The sequence below is a fragment of the Natator depressus genome, chromosome 4, assembly GCF_965152275.1.
Source record: "Natator depressus isolate rNatDep1 chromosome 4, rNatDep2.hap1, whole genome shotgun sequence".
NCBI lineage: Eukaryota > Metazoa > Chordata > Testudines > Cheloniidae > Natator > Natator depressus.
In genome coordinates, this window is record NC_134237.1 from 13,161,149 (window position 1) to 13,180,547 (window position 19,399).

General features: G+C 44.1%; 1 protein-coding gene across 14 annotated transcripts in view; it reads right to left on the bottom strand.

The window, feature by feature from the left end:
* Window positions 1-19,399, bottom strand: part of SLC4A4 (solute carrier family 4 member 4) — a 251,636-nt gene that overhangs the window by 43,503 nt on the left and 188,734 nt on the right. For all 14 annotated transcript variants that reach the window (XM_074950418.1, XM_074950426.1, XM_074950422.1 and 11 more), the window contains 2 exons: window positions 15,996-16,267; window positions 3,869-3,939 (listed from right to left, as the gene is read on the bottom strand). In XM_074950418.1, coding sequence (XP_074806519.1) covers window positions 3,869-3,939; window positions 15,996-16,267 — 343 coding nt within the window. The remainder of the gene's footprint in view (window positions 1-3,868; window positions 3,940-15,995; window positions 16,268-19,399) is intronic.

Genomic DNA, 19,399 nt, shown 5'->3' on the forward strand with positions numbered 1-19,399 from the left:
TTCCCTTAAGCGACCACACAAGGAGTCGGGGGGGGGGGGGGGGGAAATCAGTTACTTAGAAGTGGAATGCTGAACTAGTGAGTGGACAAAATTGTACTAGAAACCTTGGAGACACTTTAAAAGTACCAATTTAAGACCAGGAGATGCCTACTGTTGGAGGGTACACACACGTAACCACAGTGCGCGTTTGTTAGTATCTCATACACTTATATACATGTATCAATATACATCAGGCATGCAACTCAACAGTGGCCATGTATCAAATTGTGCTGGAAGGCTGCTTGTATTATATTGCAGCTTCCTCAGCAAATTTCACCAATCCAGAAAGTTGTAGTTGAACTGAGGTGTGATGTTGCTGACAATGATGGAGGGTGTGGGGAAGGGGGGAGACTATCAGTTTATCCACCTGACAAGGTGCCGCCACATTTGCTCTCTCAGCATTTTCTCTCTCTGAAGCACAAAGAAGCAAAACCGGGTTCCCTGTCAACAGGATTTCTGCCTATCTGCCTGGACTGCTAACTTCAAGCCTGGAACAAAAGGCTAAGTGGGTGGATGTTTTCGGAGCAGGGAGATAAAGACAGAAGTAAGATTTTGTGCCTGCCTCCCACATGCTGATTTTGAATGTGTATTGCTGGAGGGTAAAACCACTAGGTCTTGGATGCCAATGGCTTCATAAATGAACAACTGTAGAGTGTTAATTGAATGTTTCAAAGAAAATGAGTGTTTGGGTCACCAGAAGCACAACAGAAAAAAGGGTTTCCTCATGAGCCTTTTCCCCATCATGTCATTAAAATAAAACAAACACCCATCATCAGAAGCATTCGCCATGAACTAAATCATTCAAAAGGCAGCACATTTGAAACTGACAGGTACACTGAAGGGCTCTGTTCTCTGAAGTACCAGAGCCCGTTCATAGATTTAAAATAGATGGAAAGTTTTTGGACTCCTCGATTGCACTATCTTAACCCAAAGAATCACAATGTTTTATTACAGGTTTCAGAGTAGCAGCCGTGTTAGTCTGTATTTGCAAAAAGAAAAGGAGGACTTGTGGCACCTTAGAGACTAACCAATTTATTTGAGCATAAGCTTTTGTGAGCTACATGCATCCGATGAAGTGAGCTGTAGCTCACGAAAGCTTATGCTCAAATAAATTGGTTAGTCTCTAAGGTGCCACAAGTACTCTTTTTTTTTTTTCCCCCAAATGTTTTATTACAGAGGTTTCCTTTTCCAGCTTTGAGATTAGACCGCAAGCACCAAGAGGGCAACACATGGACCAACAAGATGACCTTCCACAGTGGCTGGCTGTCAGTGGAAGTACACTGGTAAGGGTTCTGCACCAGCAGATAAATGAGATATGCCATTTTCCGATACAAGTGGGATGTCAACTCCAAGAAGTACCCTGAAGCTCTCTCACTTTGTCACAGTACATTCAAAGATTCAGCACATTTGCTTCCCTGGGTAACTGTCTACAAGGATTTAGAATAGGACTGTTCTTCCCATTCTTAACATCATCATGTGCCCCTAACAATTTGTTTTGTTCTAAAACTATAAGGAACCTTAGTGCTTGAGGGAAAACACTGAGTTGGTCCTGGAGTTATTTCTCTACACTGGCACATGCAAAGGAACAGGTATTAATCCCTGGGTCCAGTGTCCGACTCCCCCTGGCTGGGAGTGCTACTTGTTCAGCTCCCATGGGGAGAGTGCACCTGATGTCTCTCTCTATGACTGATTCAGGAGAGATGCTCATCAGCTCTGAAGGGAGCACCGTCCAGTCCTACTCAGTTGCAGGAAGGATGTTAGCATATGGGGCTTTAAGGGTGGGGGATATCCGGTGCTGTGGACCCTGTCCCACAGAAGAGCATCTGGAAATATGATCTGCTGGGTTATTTGCACCAGCTTCCTCTTCTGAACTGGGCTTTTTTTATATCTTCACCCCCCTAAATTAATCGGTCACTTTCCGCTTATGCACTTTTCCAGCCTTTCCCCAAGCCTGAAAATCGAATGCAAACTCCACAAATAGCGAGAAGAGCTGTTCTTGTTAATGAAACTGAAGTAGCAACTGGCATTCTTTTCCGGGCAGGTGGCCTCCAGAGCCTTGACAGGTAGTATCGTACTAGCGCTTGGGGCTGCTCATCACTTTTAAAAGCATCATTTACTATGAAGGGAAGCTGAACAATTAGGACCTAATTTTCAGTCCCAGTGAAAGAGCAAAACGCAGCTGCTGAAGTACCACAGTGACTGCACATAGGCACAGTAACAAAATCATAGAAGACGAAAAGGAGGCACCAGGAAGGCAGTGTAGTCCAGAGCACAGGGCAACTAGCTGGGAATCAGGAGACCTAGCTTCTATTCCTGGCTCTGCTATCAACCAGCTGGGTATCCTTGGGCAAGTCACTTGGACTCTGTCTCCTCCCCTCCACACACCCTTTGTCTTGTCTATTTAGATTGTAAACACCTTAGGGCAGGGATTGTCTCTCACTATGTGTTTCTACAGTGCCTACCACAACAGAGCCTCGATTTCAGTTGAGGTCTCTCGGTGTTACTGTAATACAAACAAAATAATAATAATAAAGAAAACCCAGCCAGCAGCTTTGCATTCTTAGGTAAAATTTCCTGTTTTAAACCCCAAGTTAGTCTTCATTCCGGAAAACCAAACCAAAGTTTGAAACCACCAAGTTCTATTTCTTTTCTCCTTCTCGTCCAAAAGTTTGCCTCCCGTGTGAGCTCTCTTGTACCCAAACTACAGCAAATTAAAGTTTGTAATGAGAGAACTAGTACAGTGGTCCAGGTTAACATCTTTAGAACTATAGTTCTGATCAGATCTGCATGGGAAGGTCCCTCTGGCGACCAGGAGTCCATTGACCTCATGGGCACAAGTGCTGACCTACAGAGTCATAGAATCCTAGCAGATCAGGGTTGGAAGGGACCTCAGGAGGTCATCTAGTCCAACCCCCTGCTCAAAGCAGGACCAACCCCAATCACAAGGATGGGGCCTACTGTTTGCAAGTAATTAACAATACTGCAGCATTAACATAGGGAACAGCATCATACTACCAATTAGGCAAAAGGTAACAACACTGTGAGGATATTAACGGCGTCCAAACTATTTCTATAGCACCATCGGAGAGCATGGCACGAAGGCACATCAAAGGCAACCTCCCTGCCCTAAAGTTTTTAAGATCTAAGATGGACAATAAACATACAACGGACAGGGAAGAGGGAAGTGACATGAAATCATGCAGTTCAAATTGTTTAAGTCTGCACACACCTTGTGAGTTCCACTAGCGTTTCAAATTTTTGGGGTATCCAGAATTATAATATATTTTGTAAAATTATGCACCTATACTCCTATGTCTGCACTGCTAGTGGCTGAAAAGGCTGCTGAAAGAAGCGAGAGTATCTCTGTGGGCAAACCACCTACCATAGGTGCACAAATGGCACTACACATAAGAGGAATATTTAAAATAAAATTCAGTTGTAAAGTACAGGATCCACGGCATCACAGTTATGGGAGAGAAAGTGAGATGGTAAGCTCACTTACACCCGTAACACCTTTTCCCAGGCAAGGCCACGGTCACAAACAGCAGGTTATACATCACATGTTCCCAAAGCAAGACTGGAAAAACAATGGAGGAGTAACTATCCAGTATGGGACTGTGGTTTGATTATTTTTAATAAAAGGAGGAATAACTCCCTCTCTGGCTCTTTGCAATGGGACTAGAACGTTGCTTAGAAACCACCCCTCTATTTTTAATCCATTTTTTGGAGAAAAAGCACCAGTAGTGCAGAGGTGTCAATCTATTCCAAACACATAATTGAACAGCACACTGAGGTTTTCAATGCCTGCTTTCCTGTAAGCCTCACTTACCTTCTCAGCAGGGGAACTGGTCAGCCAATCAACTGACGCTGCCATTGTCTCATTCAATACTGAACGATTATCTGAAAGAGAAGACAGAAAACGAAGTGTTGTGAATGTGGTGTTTAAACAGTTAAGAATGGGAACAAATTTAAGATGTTAAAAAACTATGATAATTTATTAAAGTAGTAGCAAATAATATTTGCTGTCTTCTTAACCCAAATGAATGTTTACAGATGACCCACAAGTCCTGGGGGCTTGCCTGCCTGCAACAGTTAGCTTGAGTTAGTTCACTCAGATTACTCCACTGGAGCTGCCTAGCTCAAATGAGAGCAACCAGATGGCAAAATGACACTGGAGGACACAGAATGATTTCATTAGCGTCTCAGAGTGACTGGATTAGCAGCTGATGAGTTGTTGTAACTCGAGCTCTTGCATCCCCACAGCATGAGAAGTTTGAGCATCAGCAGTACTCCAACTTCCACACCTCCCCCAGTCTCCCCCCACTGCCAGGACAGCTGAGCTTAAAGGACTCCTGAATCTGAGATACAAATTTGTGAGTGGGGACTGGACAGGCATCAAGTTAGGGGGAAAATTCAAGTCATAGCTTGCGCTAACATTGCAGTGAAGACATGGCCTAAAAAATACAGCATCACAAGAAACCTCGATAACACTTCATAATTAAACCCGTACAACTGCTTGTGGCATTTACAATAAAATAAAAAAAGTAATCACAGTGGATTACTTTGCTGTTCACATGACAAGACTACGGAGCTTCACTGGTATTTCATTGTAAACTCAGAATTCATAAATTCCCACTTGTTCCAAATTTAAACCTCGTGGCTACATAACATGATAAAACTGTTAAAGTCTAAAAAATAAATAAAGGAGCAGTCGATAATACCAGCCAGGAGCTTGGTAAAGAAACATACTCACACCTCTCACTGTGCCACAGACATACCCTACCCTATGAACTGTACCACTGTAGCATCATAAGTCAGTTGGGTTTTTAAGGTTCATTTAGACAGGGGATTGTGCCTTCCAAGCACGTTTCAGTGTTTTGCAAAACTCGAATAAATACTTTTATCATCAATAAGAATATTTCAATTACATTAAAATAGGGCATCGTATAAATTGTACTGCATTATAGAAACTAAACAGGTATGATTTTGTTTTATAGCACTATGAGAGCAAGGTGGACTATATAACTAATGGGATATATTTACATTTAGAGAAGATTTCCAGTCCCACAACAAGTGGGTTATCCTCCTCCTACTTGCGAAATGTCATGTATTCTTGCCCTAAAATTTTACTCCAGATTTTGCAACCGGATTTCCATCAGGATCATATTTCATCCCTATTGATACAGGTCTGCCATGGAAACATGTTTGTATCTCAAATTCAAACCTATTTGGTAGTGGGGATGAAATGCAATCATGAAAAATATACCAAATCAAGAAATGTGTAGTGAGGATTTGGGCATGAATACATGAAATATTTCCCTCCTTCAACAACAGCACTACAGAATATGCAGTAAATGCCTCTTCTGGCATTGTTTCGGGCACCACAGTTCCTTTTTCAGCATCTCCAATCATGTCAAAATCCTATGTGCAGACCTGACATACCAGGTAAAAGGTCTATTGCACAGAATAGTTTGTTCTCCCTGAGTAGAAACACACAAGAAGGTAGAGTTCAACAATTACCACTGCACTGTCACATCCTAAGATGAAGGCCAGCACTGATGGACTGCACTGAACTGAAACCAACAAGTTATAATCTTGTAAACCTGAAGTCTGCTCCACCACTCAGAAACCTCTCCCCTTTTCACAGCACACACTCTTCATATCCACTCAGGCTTCATTCCTAAAGGACTTCACTACCTACCTGTTTGTTGTGCTCATCACTGTGGTACTGGGAAGCCTTACAAAAAATTTACAAAGCCAGCAACATCTAAAAAGAAACATGTTGCATTTCTTTCCTCTGCTCCCTCCTATCCCTGAATACATAGCAATGGATTGTCTTCGCTCTGTTTCCTCCAGTGAGTCTCATCCAGCCCCACACTTCTTTCTTCCCCATTTCTTTCCCTGAGGCGGTAGTTATGGGGAAAAGCTATAGTCAAGAGATGGGTCTTACAATGAGTCTGGAACGTGGTAAAATTCAAGCCTATTCTAGTCTCTAGTAGCAGCTATGGGCCAACCACAGAGAAACCCCTATTTCCTGCTTTTGCCATTCTCACTTTCCCTGTTTATAGTTCTCTTGTTCCTGATGACTGCAGTTGTGGTACCAGTAAGACCACACTGTTATTGGAGAGATGTTGCTGGAGATAACTTGGACACAAGGCTATTGGGCGGTTGGAAGACCCAAACCAGGAGACTGAATTAAATCCAAATTTCTGTGGCAGTCAGTGCAGTCTGGAGCATGAGTGGTGGTGTTCATGTCTCCATGTAAGGCTAAGCAAGCAGGCAGACACACGCTGAACTAGCTGGAGCCTCCTCAGAGCAGCCCTACTCATTCCCAGATTCAGGGCTTTGCAGTAATCAAGCAAGGAGGTCATGAGTAGCATAGGTGGGTTGTGTTCAAGGCTGCGTCTGTCAAGATGGAGTGCAGCTTCAGAGCTAGCCATAGAGGGAAGGAGCCTTTTTTTGCCCAGCAGCAGAGTCCAGAAGAGCAGTAAGGTTGAACACTGCCTCGACAATCAGGGGGAAGCATAGGAGCATCAAGGCCAGCCCGGCTTCCTTTCCTCCAGGAACTGAACGGTTTTGTTTTTTTTAAACACCACCTCCCGCTCTCCCCACAACCTGCCCACCCCCCAAATTACATGCTGGGGCACATTTTCTGTACAATATCCAGACTGGTCGAGTGAGAGGATCAAGCTCTTGAAGGGCAGTTCTCATGTACGGGGACATGCAGTGACTCCAAGGTACCAAAAATCGTGCAGACAATTTCAACAGCTTTGTTTTGATTTAATGTGCGCCTTCTTCCTCCGTCCCCTAGAGCAAGGCCAGTCATGCTTGCGGTGAGAGACATCTCTCTATCCTCCATCGTGAAGGTAGGCACGGTATGCCAATGTTTCAGTGCCACCATACGGGGGAAATTTCCACAGAAGAGACGTCACTTGCAGCATAATGCAGCCTGCTCACCTAAAACAAGTCCTTGTTTGGGACGTAGAGCACCCCCGAGAGCTACAGCCTGCCCAACGTGTGAGCAGGCTCTGTGCCAGCTGAACAGAGCACAGGCAGCCATGAGGCATCAGCTGTGTGTGCTGAAGGCAGAACTCTAGGCTAAACATCAATCACCCCATCAACTAACTAACAGGGGCATCTTAGTGAATGGGACGTACCATTACTAGCTCCAAGTTGCGTTAGTTCAAAAGGTGGGGGGTGGGGGCGGGGGGATTTTTTTGGGCCGTAAGTGTAGGTAGAAGAGTACAGGGATAGTGAAGGAGAAAAATCAATGACAATGAAACTCCCCGTTAGCTCTTTGCAGGAAACGCCCTGCCAAAAGGTCCGAGACACAGTTCCATGGAAATCTTGTTCTGTGGCCTTCTGAAGCTGCCGTGTGCAGAGCAGGATGTAATGACTTACAACGCAAACATAGCACTGGTTCAACAGCTCTGAAGCCAAATCTTAATTGCAACAAGAACAAAAACAACTGAAAGTATAAATCTCAGCATGAGCAAAGACCTCTCTCTCACCATCAGCTGAACTGACTACTTACAGAGTCAATAAAACCTTATCTGAACCTACTTGACAAAAACAAACCTCACAACACCACAGTCACTGGCAATTTATCACCCTTTTGTATTTTCACTCCCTGTAGGATTTGATATGTTCTATATGTATAGGAAAGTACACAGGGAAGAGATCACTTACTACGGAGTTACACAAAATCCCCTAGAATCAGGAATCTCTTTTAGCTAATCTGCCATTTGTCTTTTTATTCCATCTTCTGATGCGTAAGGTAAAGTTAGGGGGACTGAGTTTTTTGCTGACAAAACAAAGTATTTTAATAGGTGTCCTAGTCCTGCTTATGATACTTTCTGCCATAAGGCTTTATAGCCCTGAGATGTGTTATGGAGACACTGATAGTATCACCAGGATTCCAAGTTACTTTGGGCCAAAGTCTGATCCCCTTGCTCATGCTGAGTTGCACCTTCCTCCTCAGACTGAATTTGGAGGAACTTCCTGCAGAGTAAGGGCTGGTCTACATTGAAAACTTACACTGGCAAAGCTGCATCGCTCACGGGTGTGAAAAATCCACTTACTTAACTCTCTGGATGAGTAAGAGAGGCGTAATCTGCTGCTTTGGGGCATGATTCACCATTGCCCTGCACCTTGTACAGTCATTGATACAGTGCAGAGTGGGTGTAAAATGCTACAAAATCATAATGGTAGCATTTCACACCTATTTTGCGCTGGTATAGGTGACCACGCAAGGTGCAGGACAATAGAGAGTCAGACCTTTTACATTTAATGAGCCTAGTGGTACAGAGCGAATCCTATCACCATATACACATACGTTTTCAAAGTAAAGAAACAAACTAGATAAGCAAATGTCTAGATCGTCAAAAACTTGCATCCTGGCCCTTCCTGTTCTGCATGTCTCCTCTCAACAACAGCCCCACTGTAGGTTTTCAGCTGCACTTCACCCATGACTGCACTGCTTTTCACTTTCACTTAGTATTAAAGATACTAAGCAGGAAGGTTTACAGTGACCCGGGGTTCATTTTTGCAATAGACAAAGGAACAGCGAAAGGGGTGCAAAGCTTAGGGAAACCACAAACGAAAGCCGAGACTGCATCAAGCGTTCCTCAAAACAAACTATTCATCTGTGACCATGCCACCTTTTGCCTTTTTAACCTACCCTTTCTGTGTTACATAAAGACTAACTAAGAGGATTAAACACCTTTCAGTTGTGTCATTTATGACAAATTTTAAAAGGAAGCAGACACGGATTAAAGACAGGATGATTATGGTGTTGTTTTAGCTGGTATTAGTAAGGCTGTCTAGAGGAAAATGCTGTCAGTAGCGGTTACAGAAGGGAACCATGAGCCAGGACTTGGGCTTGCTCCCTCCTCTGTTAATGACTAGCCAAGTAGTCTTGGTCAAAGCCCTTCAGGGCAGATCCTGCCACTTTAATTCTTATTAAATAGCACCTTATGGGTAGTCACACTGAAATCAATGGGATCATTCACAAAGAAAGATACCATAAGGCTGGCAGAAACTGATCTTGAATCTCTCTGTAGACAACTTCTTCATTGGTAAAATGCATATCAATACTACCAATTGAAGCCTAGGAAAGGAAGCAATAAAATGCCTATCGACTGCTTTATAGAAGCAACCAAGTATTGGAATTCTGTTTTCACAAAATGAAAGTTTTAAATCTCACGCCTATTTTTCCCATTTACAAAAGGCTCCTCTTTTCAAATTACTGTGGGTCCGTTTTCAATACTCTTCACTCTCACTGAGTAGCACCTTACTCCACGTGTCACCCTGCTGACTCCAGCACACCTACTTGCCGTGTAAAGTGTTACTCATCATCGGTATCAGGACCTGCCCCCGTGAGGCTACAGGCACGACTGTCATACGTATTAAGAGACCTGCAAAGATGAGGTTTTATTGGTAAATGTCGCTAACGTCCATTTCACCATACACCTCTACACTACACACCACAGCCTTTCCCCACTGCTGGAGTCTCTCTCTGCGGTGGAGAAGGGCTCTAGCTGAAAAAAGGCAAGGGGGACACTGCTAAAAATAATGGCATAGATGGAGAGACATGGCTCTGGCAAGTAGAGAGCTATGTAGGGTACGTATTCAAGCACATCCTTCAGGCATGTCCTTACTCCCCTGTGCTGTGCCTCATGGTCTACGCTGCTGTATTAACCTGTGCTAGGGGCACTACACCCGTATGTATGCTGCACGCCGCTGAAAGCAGCACGTAGTGCCGACATACCCACAACCAGCAAAAGAAAAAATATTTCTATCGGTAATCATCAAAATTTGCAGATAGGCAAAGTGAGAAAAATGCAGCTTGAGAACTTATTAGAATTTGATGTAAGGATATTTACTTTGCATATGTTAACGTGATGTTAACGATTTAATGTTTTAATGCTTATCAAGTTTTAACTTTCTGAATCTCTGAATTTCTGAATCTGAAACTTTCTGCATCCGATGAAGTGAGCTGCAGCTCACGAAAGCTTATGCTCAAATAAATTGGTTAGTCTCCAAGGTGCCACAAGTACTCCTTTTCTTTCTGAATCTCGACATTTAGTGTCATTAAATAATTGTCTGAGCCCCCAATTGTCTGACCCCTCCATAATTTCCCACAACTGTGAAAATGTAAAATCAATAAAAATTGAAAAAATAAATATCAATATTAGTCAAAATGATAAAAGAAATTAAGGTTGAATTCTTCCTAGCCTACATATTAACTTTTCTCAAGCAGAAAAGCCAGTTGACTGCAATGCCCAGGACAGCCCCTGAGGAAGCATCAAGAGAAAACTAAACTATCTATTGTTTGTCACTGGTTACTTATTACGAAGTGCCCTATTGACAGGAATTCTGTCCTGGGGATTTCAGGAGAAGCAAGGGTGTCGTGCCATACCCTGCCTTTGCACAGCATGTCTCCCTCTTGTTTCCAAGGCGCACATCTCCAGCAACGCTCTATGGTTGTGTGTCTTTCATAGGTGATCCCAAACAGCAGTATAAACCAGTCTGAACTGCTCAAGCTAGTGCGTTCAAACGACTGACAGAGTCAAGTAAAAATGAAATTCAGCAGGATAGTGTATCACACTGCATGGAGCATGCAGATCTACAGATATTGTGGTTAAAAAGAAGCAGTTTCTTTTGTAGAAAACCATTTATGCTTTAAATAGTACAAGGGGCCTGGATACATATAACCTCTTCAAGTCACATGCAGCTCTCTGAATATGGCACACTGGGGACGAGTTAGCACTTTTACTATGAACAAACCCTGAGAAACTGCAGTGACGCATTCTCTGGCTTTTCCTTTAATCGTCCTCCTGTTTTTAAGCACGCCCACCCCAGAAAAGTCAACAATGAGCCACAGCATGTAAGCAAACTGCAGGAGGCTGCACACCTTGAAAACGTACCATTTCCTGCCCACGCCCCCATGACTTTGCTGCTGCAGACTCTTGAGCTGCAGGGGAAAGGTCTCTCCTAGTAACCACAATGAGCTGCTGAGTTGGAAAACTATTCATTTAAATGCAAATGTATTCCTTTTTTTTTTTTTTTTAATAAACAGACTCAGAAGAAAAGAGAACGCTCCCTTTGGGGCGCACACGTGTGAGGGAGAGAGAAAAACACATCAATTTAAGGCTTTTGAAAGGTGCCAATTGGCCAGCATCAAGACTGAAGTACTGAACAAGCTATTTAATAAATGAGATATGGCCAGTGGAAACCTCTCTGCTAATGTGCCTCAGACGTGACCCAAAGGCCTAGTGACAGAGATAAGCGTAGTTTCAGAGTAGCAACCATGTTAGTCTGTATTCGCAAAAAGAAAAGGAGTACTTGTGGCACCTTAGAGACTAACCAATTTATTTGAGCATAAGCTTTCGTGAGCTACAGCTCACTTCATCGGATGCATTCAGTGGAAAATACAGTGAGGAGATTTATATACACACAGAACATGAAAAAATGGGTGTTTATCATACACATTGTAAGGAGAGGGATCACTTAAGATGAGCTATTACCAGCAGGAGAGCGGGGGGGTTGGGGGGGGAGGAACCTTTTGTAGTGATAATCAAGGTGGCCCATTTCCAGCAGTTAACAGGAACATCTGAGGAACAGTGGGGGGTGGGGGGAAATAAACATGGGGAAATAGTTTTACTTTTACCTAAAGGTGCATTGCTGGCACATGATGGCATATATCACATTGGTAGATGTGCAGGTGAACACATCAGCCACACTATCAGAGGCTCGTTCACCTGCACATCCACCAATGTGATATATGCCATCATGTGCCGGCAATGCCCCTCTGCCATGTACATTGGTCAAACTGGACAAACGTAAAAGAATAAATGGACACAAATCAGATGTCAAGAAATATAACATTCATAAACCAGTCGGAGAACACTTCAATCTCTCTGGTCACTCGATTACAGACCTAAACGTCACAATATTACAACAAAAAGACTTCAAAAACAGACTCCAAGGAGAGACTGCTGAATTGGAATTAATTTGCAAACTGGATACAATTAACTTAGGCTTGAATAGAGACTGGGAGTGGATGTATCATTACACAAAGTAAAACTATTCCCCCCCACCACCGCCACCACCGTTCCTCAGACGTTCCTGTTAACTGCTGGAAATGGCCCACCTTGATTAGCACTACAAAAGGTCCCGTCATCCGTCCCCCCCCTCGTCCTCCCCTCCAGCTCTCCTGCTGGTAATAGCTCATCTTAAGTGATCACTCTCCTTACAGTGTATATGATAAACACCCATTTTTTCATGTTCTGTGTGTATATAAATCTCCTCACTGTATTTTCCACTGAATGCATCTGATGAAGTGAGCTGTAGCTCACGAAAGCTCATGCTCAAATAAATTGGTTACTCTCTAAGGTGCCACTAGTACTCCTTTTCTTTTTGAGAGATAACAGTAGCGCAGCTGGCATGCCCACTTAACCCCTGGCCCTTTGGCTGACACTACCTAGAAGGGTGCCAGTTAATGCCAGTTGCGATGGGCATTTTGTCATGTGACACTGTTTTCCAGGAACAAGACTTGCAAATTACTTTCCCAGCTTGCTCTGAGCCTCGTGTAAAACCTGGAGCAGATTATTTTCTTCTTCCTTCTAGATGATGTTTCTCCTTTCCATTGTTCACCACAGCTATATATGGGGAATTTCTCCAGTCCTTCCCCCACACGCTGTTAGCCTTTGAATCACAGGATTTGTTCCACTCCCAACACTCCAGCAAAAGCCCTGTGACACAGCGGTCCCTCGGGTACTCTAGATTTACCAGCAGGTATATGCAGGAGTGGCTCCGTCCTTCCAGGCTGTGAGATCCCAGAAGATTATACTGAGAGATTGCTCATCAGCCCCGAGAGCACTCTGATGGGGGTTACCACAGGTGCCGTCTTGTCACCCTTTTCGTTCAAGGTTTAGATGGGGCTATTAGGGGAGGGGAGCAAGGAACATCAGGAGTGGGGCTTTGGTGACCCCCAATTTTGTGGCTCCAATCTCAACTGATCCAGCAGGCGTGTTAAAGTCACTGACCCAATGTGTAGAGGAATATGGATGAGAACTAGCAGATGGAGGCTCAATCCAGAGAAGACTTGAGACAACACTGGCAGGTTTGGAGAATCAACCAGAAGCTGTGGCAGGGATTACATCTTGGTGAAGGGGCAGGGCCTGGTGTTTGTACCAGATTTCATAATTTGCAGGTCTGACTGAACTATTGATGGCATGGAGATAACCACATTACAGCCGTGGTCAGGACTGGCTGTCTCCATTTATGCCTGGGCAGAAGGGTAAGGCCTTATCTTTCTGATGCAGATCTTGGTAATGTCCTCCAGGCGTTTACATGGACTGATGTGCAAATCTGGAAGAGCATGAGAGAGTATCCTCCATGAAATTCCAAGATTGTCCCATGAATAAGGAATGGGGGGGGGGGAAGGGGGATTGCTCATGAGATTTTCCTAATTCTTTTCCTATAACTTTGCTTCCTGGTTCAAAATCTCACAATCTCCCTGTGTGCAGTTGCTAAATCATTACATACCATCCTGGTGCTGAAAAACAAGTAATCTGCCAGTTAAAATATTATTTACTCAAGGACCACATTCTTTTGCTAGGAAAGCATGTTGGGATGAAAGACCTGGTTTTTATTGTTATAAGAATACGCTGGCCATAAAAACAATTGGATTCCTTCAAAATAATGTCTCTGTTTTCTCCCAAGGAGCATTAAGGTTATATGATGGGATTTTCAGAGGTGCCTAAGGGAGTCAGATGCCCAACTTTCGCTGAAAGTCAATGGAGGTTAGATTCCTAACTCCTTTAGAAGCTTTTGAAAATCCCACCTATAGATCATTCTGACTGGTGTAATGTGGCGAATACTCTTCTAGCTGTGGGCTAGTTCTGGCTAGCTTCTGTGTGCTCACGGAGAAACAGGATTTTATCCAAGACAATCAAAAAGGGAAGCATGGTGCCTGGCGGCAGGCAGATAGAGCCAGGGCTCTGTTCCCCCTCCACAACAGGTGGCATAAGGGGTGGGAAATATGCAACATCTCTTAAATACACGTAGCAGCTTGTGGGTTCCCCTGCGCACTGAGCTGTGGGAGGCAGAATGCCTCCAGTGCTCTTCCTGGGGCAGTGCTGTGCCCTAAAGGTGCAATGGAGCCCGAAGGAAATAAACACACCTGGGCAAGTTAGGAGACCAAGAAAACATGGAGAGGTATTTGACGGAATTTTTATAGACACTGTTTAGTGCACCAGGATTTCATACCTAATTATCTGTGTGAATTCAGTGCTCCTAACAACACGGAACATGGACGCATGGGATCAAGCCAGACAGAGGGCCTGATTCACCCTTGTGAAGCGAATCAGGGCAATAGCGTCGACTCCTACACACCAGCCCTTCCCCAAGATGTGAGATTGCCGAACTACGCAGTGAGTTCAGGGTGTGTACCAAAATGTAAGGGCTAGGATGAGACCACATGCACACAGCCACTCGTGAATTAAAGAAAGCCTGAATTTCACCAGAGTCTGGTGCGGAAATCTCTCTGGGGGTGATGTGAGCAACCGCATACTACAGTTGTCCCCAAAGACCAGTAATTCATTTATTCTGCCTTTTCCTCTACAATAAATATAATGGTTACAACGTAAACAAGGTGAAATGGAAATTCTAAAAATCAGGATTTAATGACTGTGATTGAATTAAACACTACCACCCCTCCTCTCCCCCCACAAAGGCTAGGATTAGTGTCACATTTCCAGGCACAAATCTCTGTTTTTACACAAGCATGAGGGTTTCCCTCCCAAACATACAGACTCTCATACAGATTCCAGTTGCACCGTTTCCTTTCCCCACTCTGCCTGGATCCGTTTAATTTAAAATCTAAGTCATTTAAATGGACATCTTAAAATGCTGTCTGTCTAGAGTGGGATTTCAAAAGCACTCAGTGTTGGCCTAACTCAACTTCCTCACTTCTCCCAGTGAGGAATAAATAATAAAGTTCCTGCTGACTTTAATGGGAGCAGAGCTGGGCCAATGCTGAGAACTTTTGAGAATCCCATCCTTAACAGATCTACATTTAATGGATAACAAATACATAATTTTAATGGATCCAGTTACAGTCAACCCGTGGCAGACACATGGATAGCACTGACCTGATTATTTTCCTGTCTGGCAGGTACAATGCTGTAACACTCTGTTTACTTTGTCTGTATGCCAGATTTCTTACTCAGTCGTCATTGTTTAAAATGTCTCAGGAATAACTAACTCACCCATAATGAAGAAAGCTGGCACACAGCTTAAAGCATCCTGTTTGTATTTGCGGTTTTTTAGCTGGTTGCGTCCACCTGTATTTCCAAGCTTTAATCTGTGCCTATTAAAACTTCATCTGCACTACACGCATTCTACAGTAATAGGCAAAACTGTTTGGCCGGATCCCCTACAATTATTACGTAAAAATACTGTATTACACACACACCCCTCTTATTCATATACCAGCCTTGCGTAGCCAATCCCCTGCACTTTTGGAAGAAAGGTGCCGTGTATACAGAGACTGTGGGTCCCCAGCCTGTTGATGTAATGATCGCTTTCTGTCCTTTCCCAGGCTTTTAGAGAAATGCCATTCAAAACTAAGGATGTGTGAAGGAATGAGAACACAGGAGACCACCTCCCCTTTTTGGTAATGATGTACATGATGGCTCTCAGATGCCAGGCCTAGAGAGAATTTTAGATCAGCACTTAGGGTGCAATTCACAAGACCTATGTGCCGCTTAAAGCCTCAATAGAGGGCTTTACTGGAACTTACATGGTGCTCAGCCCTCTGTGTTGGTTTCATCTGCATAGGGTGAATTTAACGGTTAAATTAGATGTCACAGTGATAGCGTGACAGAAAGAGAGCGCGCAAGTGAGAGCCTATATTTGAAAGTCAATGAGCTAATATGGTATTCTCTTACCTGGCTTTGGTGGCATGCAGTCACAGGAGTAAACTGTGATATCGTCCACTTTAAAATTGGAATTGATTGGGTAATAGTCTGCTAATTTGATCATCTTCTTGAAAGCATCATAAATGAAGATGAAGCTGATCAGGGAGGAAAATCCCTCTTCTGTGAAGCGGGTGAAGTATTTGACCAGGAAACTGGCATCAGTAGCAACCAGAATGAGACACTGGAGGGCTGACCACAAGCCAATCCAGAGACGGAACTCCAAGTAATCAAATCCATGGTCTCTGCAAAACAAGTGTTTTAAAATAGGTGACAATGAGGAAAAAAATACTAGAGGCTGGATAATTCCATAAAGGGTTAGAGAACTTCCCAAAGTGAAACTGGGAAATGTATGGATTTTAAGAGCTGAGTTTATTAGGGTATATAAAAAGCAATAATTCCTGTAACACTTAAACCAGGAGGCTCTGTCTTTTTTTAGCCAGTGATAATGATGCGGTTTAGTTTAACAGCTGAGTTAGCAATTGAACCCCTAGGGTTGTTCAGTTTTGCTTCAACCTCCATTGCTGTATATTACAGGTGACCTTAAGTGCTTTTTAGAATAAATAACATGGTTTAGCACTGCAGAAGATCAATGAGAAAATATAAACGGAGGCGTAAAAGGTCAAACCTCCAACTAGTGAAAATCAGTGTCACTCCACTGACATCAGTTTATACCAGCTGACCATCAGGCCCAAAGTTTACAACATATCTTAGAAAACCAATTGCAAATTAACTTCCCTGATAAATATCAAGATCAGGATTCAGAGTTTCCCATGCAGCAGCGAAGGGAATGCAGGACCTGCCCTCCTTTAAAAATCAATCATATTATCAAAAGAAGAAATACACAAGTCTGAACTCAGGGCTTGCAAATTGTGGGGAACAAAGGAGTTATGTATAGTATTTGTTATGACTATCATATACACCTCAGTGCACCTGTTTAATATTTTCCTGCCTAACTGCATGGAATTAATCAAAAGAGGCTATTAGGAGGAAGCAAATAGGAAACAAAACAACAACAAAGATAAGTTCCTGCCAAAATCTTAAAGGAAACAACGGGGGAGCTATTAATTGGGAAATGTCCACCCACTGGGCTCCAGCAAGGCTGGAGGTTAATTTTTCCCAGAGCCTAGGATCAAAGAGGCCCTAAACCATTAAAAACCCTAGCTGAGAAAGGGAGGAGGTGAGCACACAGCAGCTGGAGATGAGTCTCTGACAAAGAGAGAGAGAGACTGCTACAGAGGCTGTCTGATTCTCCCAGGCCAGGAGCACAGGGGTCTGGACTGAGTGGAACTTATGCAAAACTTGCAAAAAAAGAATAAAGTTTAGGTAAGATCCAGGCATAGGCCTTCTGTTGTTTTATCCCTCTCCTTGCTACGTGCCTTTGGGTGAATAAAATAACACTTTGTTTTGAAGAAGCTGTTTCCGAGTCACTTGGACCAGCTGCTGGACTTACAGGTACCAAACACACCGACCCAGTCTAAGGGGTGAAGGTAGTGGAACTTGCACCAGAGAAGTGCAACTGAGAGGATCTCAAAAAGGGGATTTAAAAACTCAGCTTGCCTGTAACACAGGTAAAAATCTTTTCGTGTCGTTTGAAGAAAGAGCTCTACTCAGGGACTCCTTAGGAATGCAGGACTCACTTCACATATAGCCCAGAACCCTAAAAGAACAGCCTGGGGCAGCATTACGAGAAGACACTTTCAAAGTGAAGGGAATGGGGAAATTACTAGATCACTGTCAAGCTAATCTCTAGGACCTGTCTAGGCTAAGAAAATGACCGATTGCTGACACCGACTGTCAGCAACAGGGCCCCCCTGGACTCTGCAATACTCATGGTGAAAACAGGTTAGCTGCTAATGTTAAACAGTTTTGTCTCCTCTACTCCATTATTGTAAGACTGCAAGAGTCCTAGAAGAATGGGGTCTCTATGGACCTAGCTGCATTGGGGTTCTACCCTTTAGAAGGTTTCCCCTGTGTAGATAGACCATCATTATACTTTGTGTAACCGTGTTGAAAATGCCTTTTCCTCATATCTACACTAGTAGCTGAATGGTTTTCAACACTAGATGATGGACACAAGGGAATAGTTATAGGGTAGCCCTGACTGGCATGCCCCCTTGCAGCAGGCCATAGCATGACAGGCAGTTTCCCTGCCTTGGTTTCCCTGCTTCAGAGTCCCCAGAAATAGTCCCCAGAGCCTTTCTAAGGGCAAATAGCCCTTGTGGGGTGAATGCACGTAAATCGTAACCAAAGTCCCACAATCATAGCGCAGAATTCCCCGGCATAGTCTGAACAGAACATGGCATATACAACCCCAGCCCTCCTCATCACACCCCGGCCCTCCAGCACCACCTGGGCATCCCTCACCAGCTTCTGCAGCCAAGCTCACTGCATACACTGGGGCTCCTTGTGTCCCTCCAATGTCCACCCCCACAAGCTACCTGTGTGCCAGTCCCCCATCCCTCTCTATTTCAGGGACTCCCTGTACCCACACCCCTATACCATACACCTGGGCTCAGTGTCCCCTGCAAATTCCCCTCCCTGCATACCATTCTCCCACTCCATGCTGGGGGCTCACAACCAGAGAAGCACCAACAAGTTAAACACAGGGCCTCACAAGCTCCGCCAACAATAAGCACAGTGCACTTTACCATGATTAATTAATTGTCCCTCACAGCACCCCTGTGAGGTAAACTTTACCCTCATCACCATTTTATAGATGGGGGGACCAAGAGAGAGGTTAGGAGCCGGATATTCAGAGCCGCCTGCAGCCTCTCACTGACTTCAGCTTGAGCTATTGGTGCTCAGCAATCCTGAAAATTAGGCCCTGCGACACAGCACAGATCAGAACCCAGGACTTCCTGGCTCCTGGTCCTCTGCTCAGAGCACGAGTCCATGTCTCTCTCTACAGGCAAAAAGGGGCAACTGAAGGGCTAGCAAAGAGCAGCCAACTACAGAGAATGTGCTATAGTGGTATCTTTGGAGACTACGTATAGAGAAGGCGAATGGCCCAGTGGTCAGAGCACTAGGCTGGGACTCAGGAGACCTGGGTTCAATTCGCTGCTCTGCCACAGACTTCCTGTGGGACCTTGGGCAAGTCACTAAGGGTATGTCTGCACAGCAGCTAGGAGATATAATTCCCAGCTAGCACCTAAAAAATAACAGCGTGGCCACCGCAGTTATGGCTAGCTTCCCAAGTGCAATTCTGCTCAATCCCCTGGGTCCATTACTCCAGCAAGCTGCTGCAGCCACACAGCTGTTCTTAGGCACTAGCATATGTACTTCTACCGGAGCTGGGAATTACACCTCCGTGCTGCTGTACCCTTAGGGACAGATAATACATTAAAGATTATGAGGGGCTCAGATACTGAGGTACT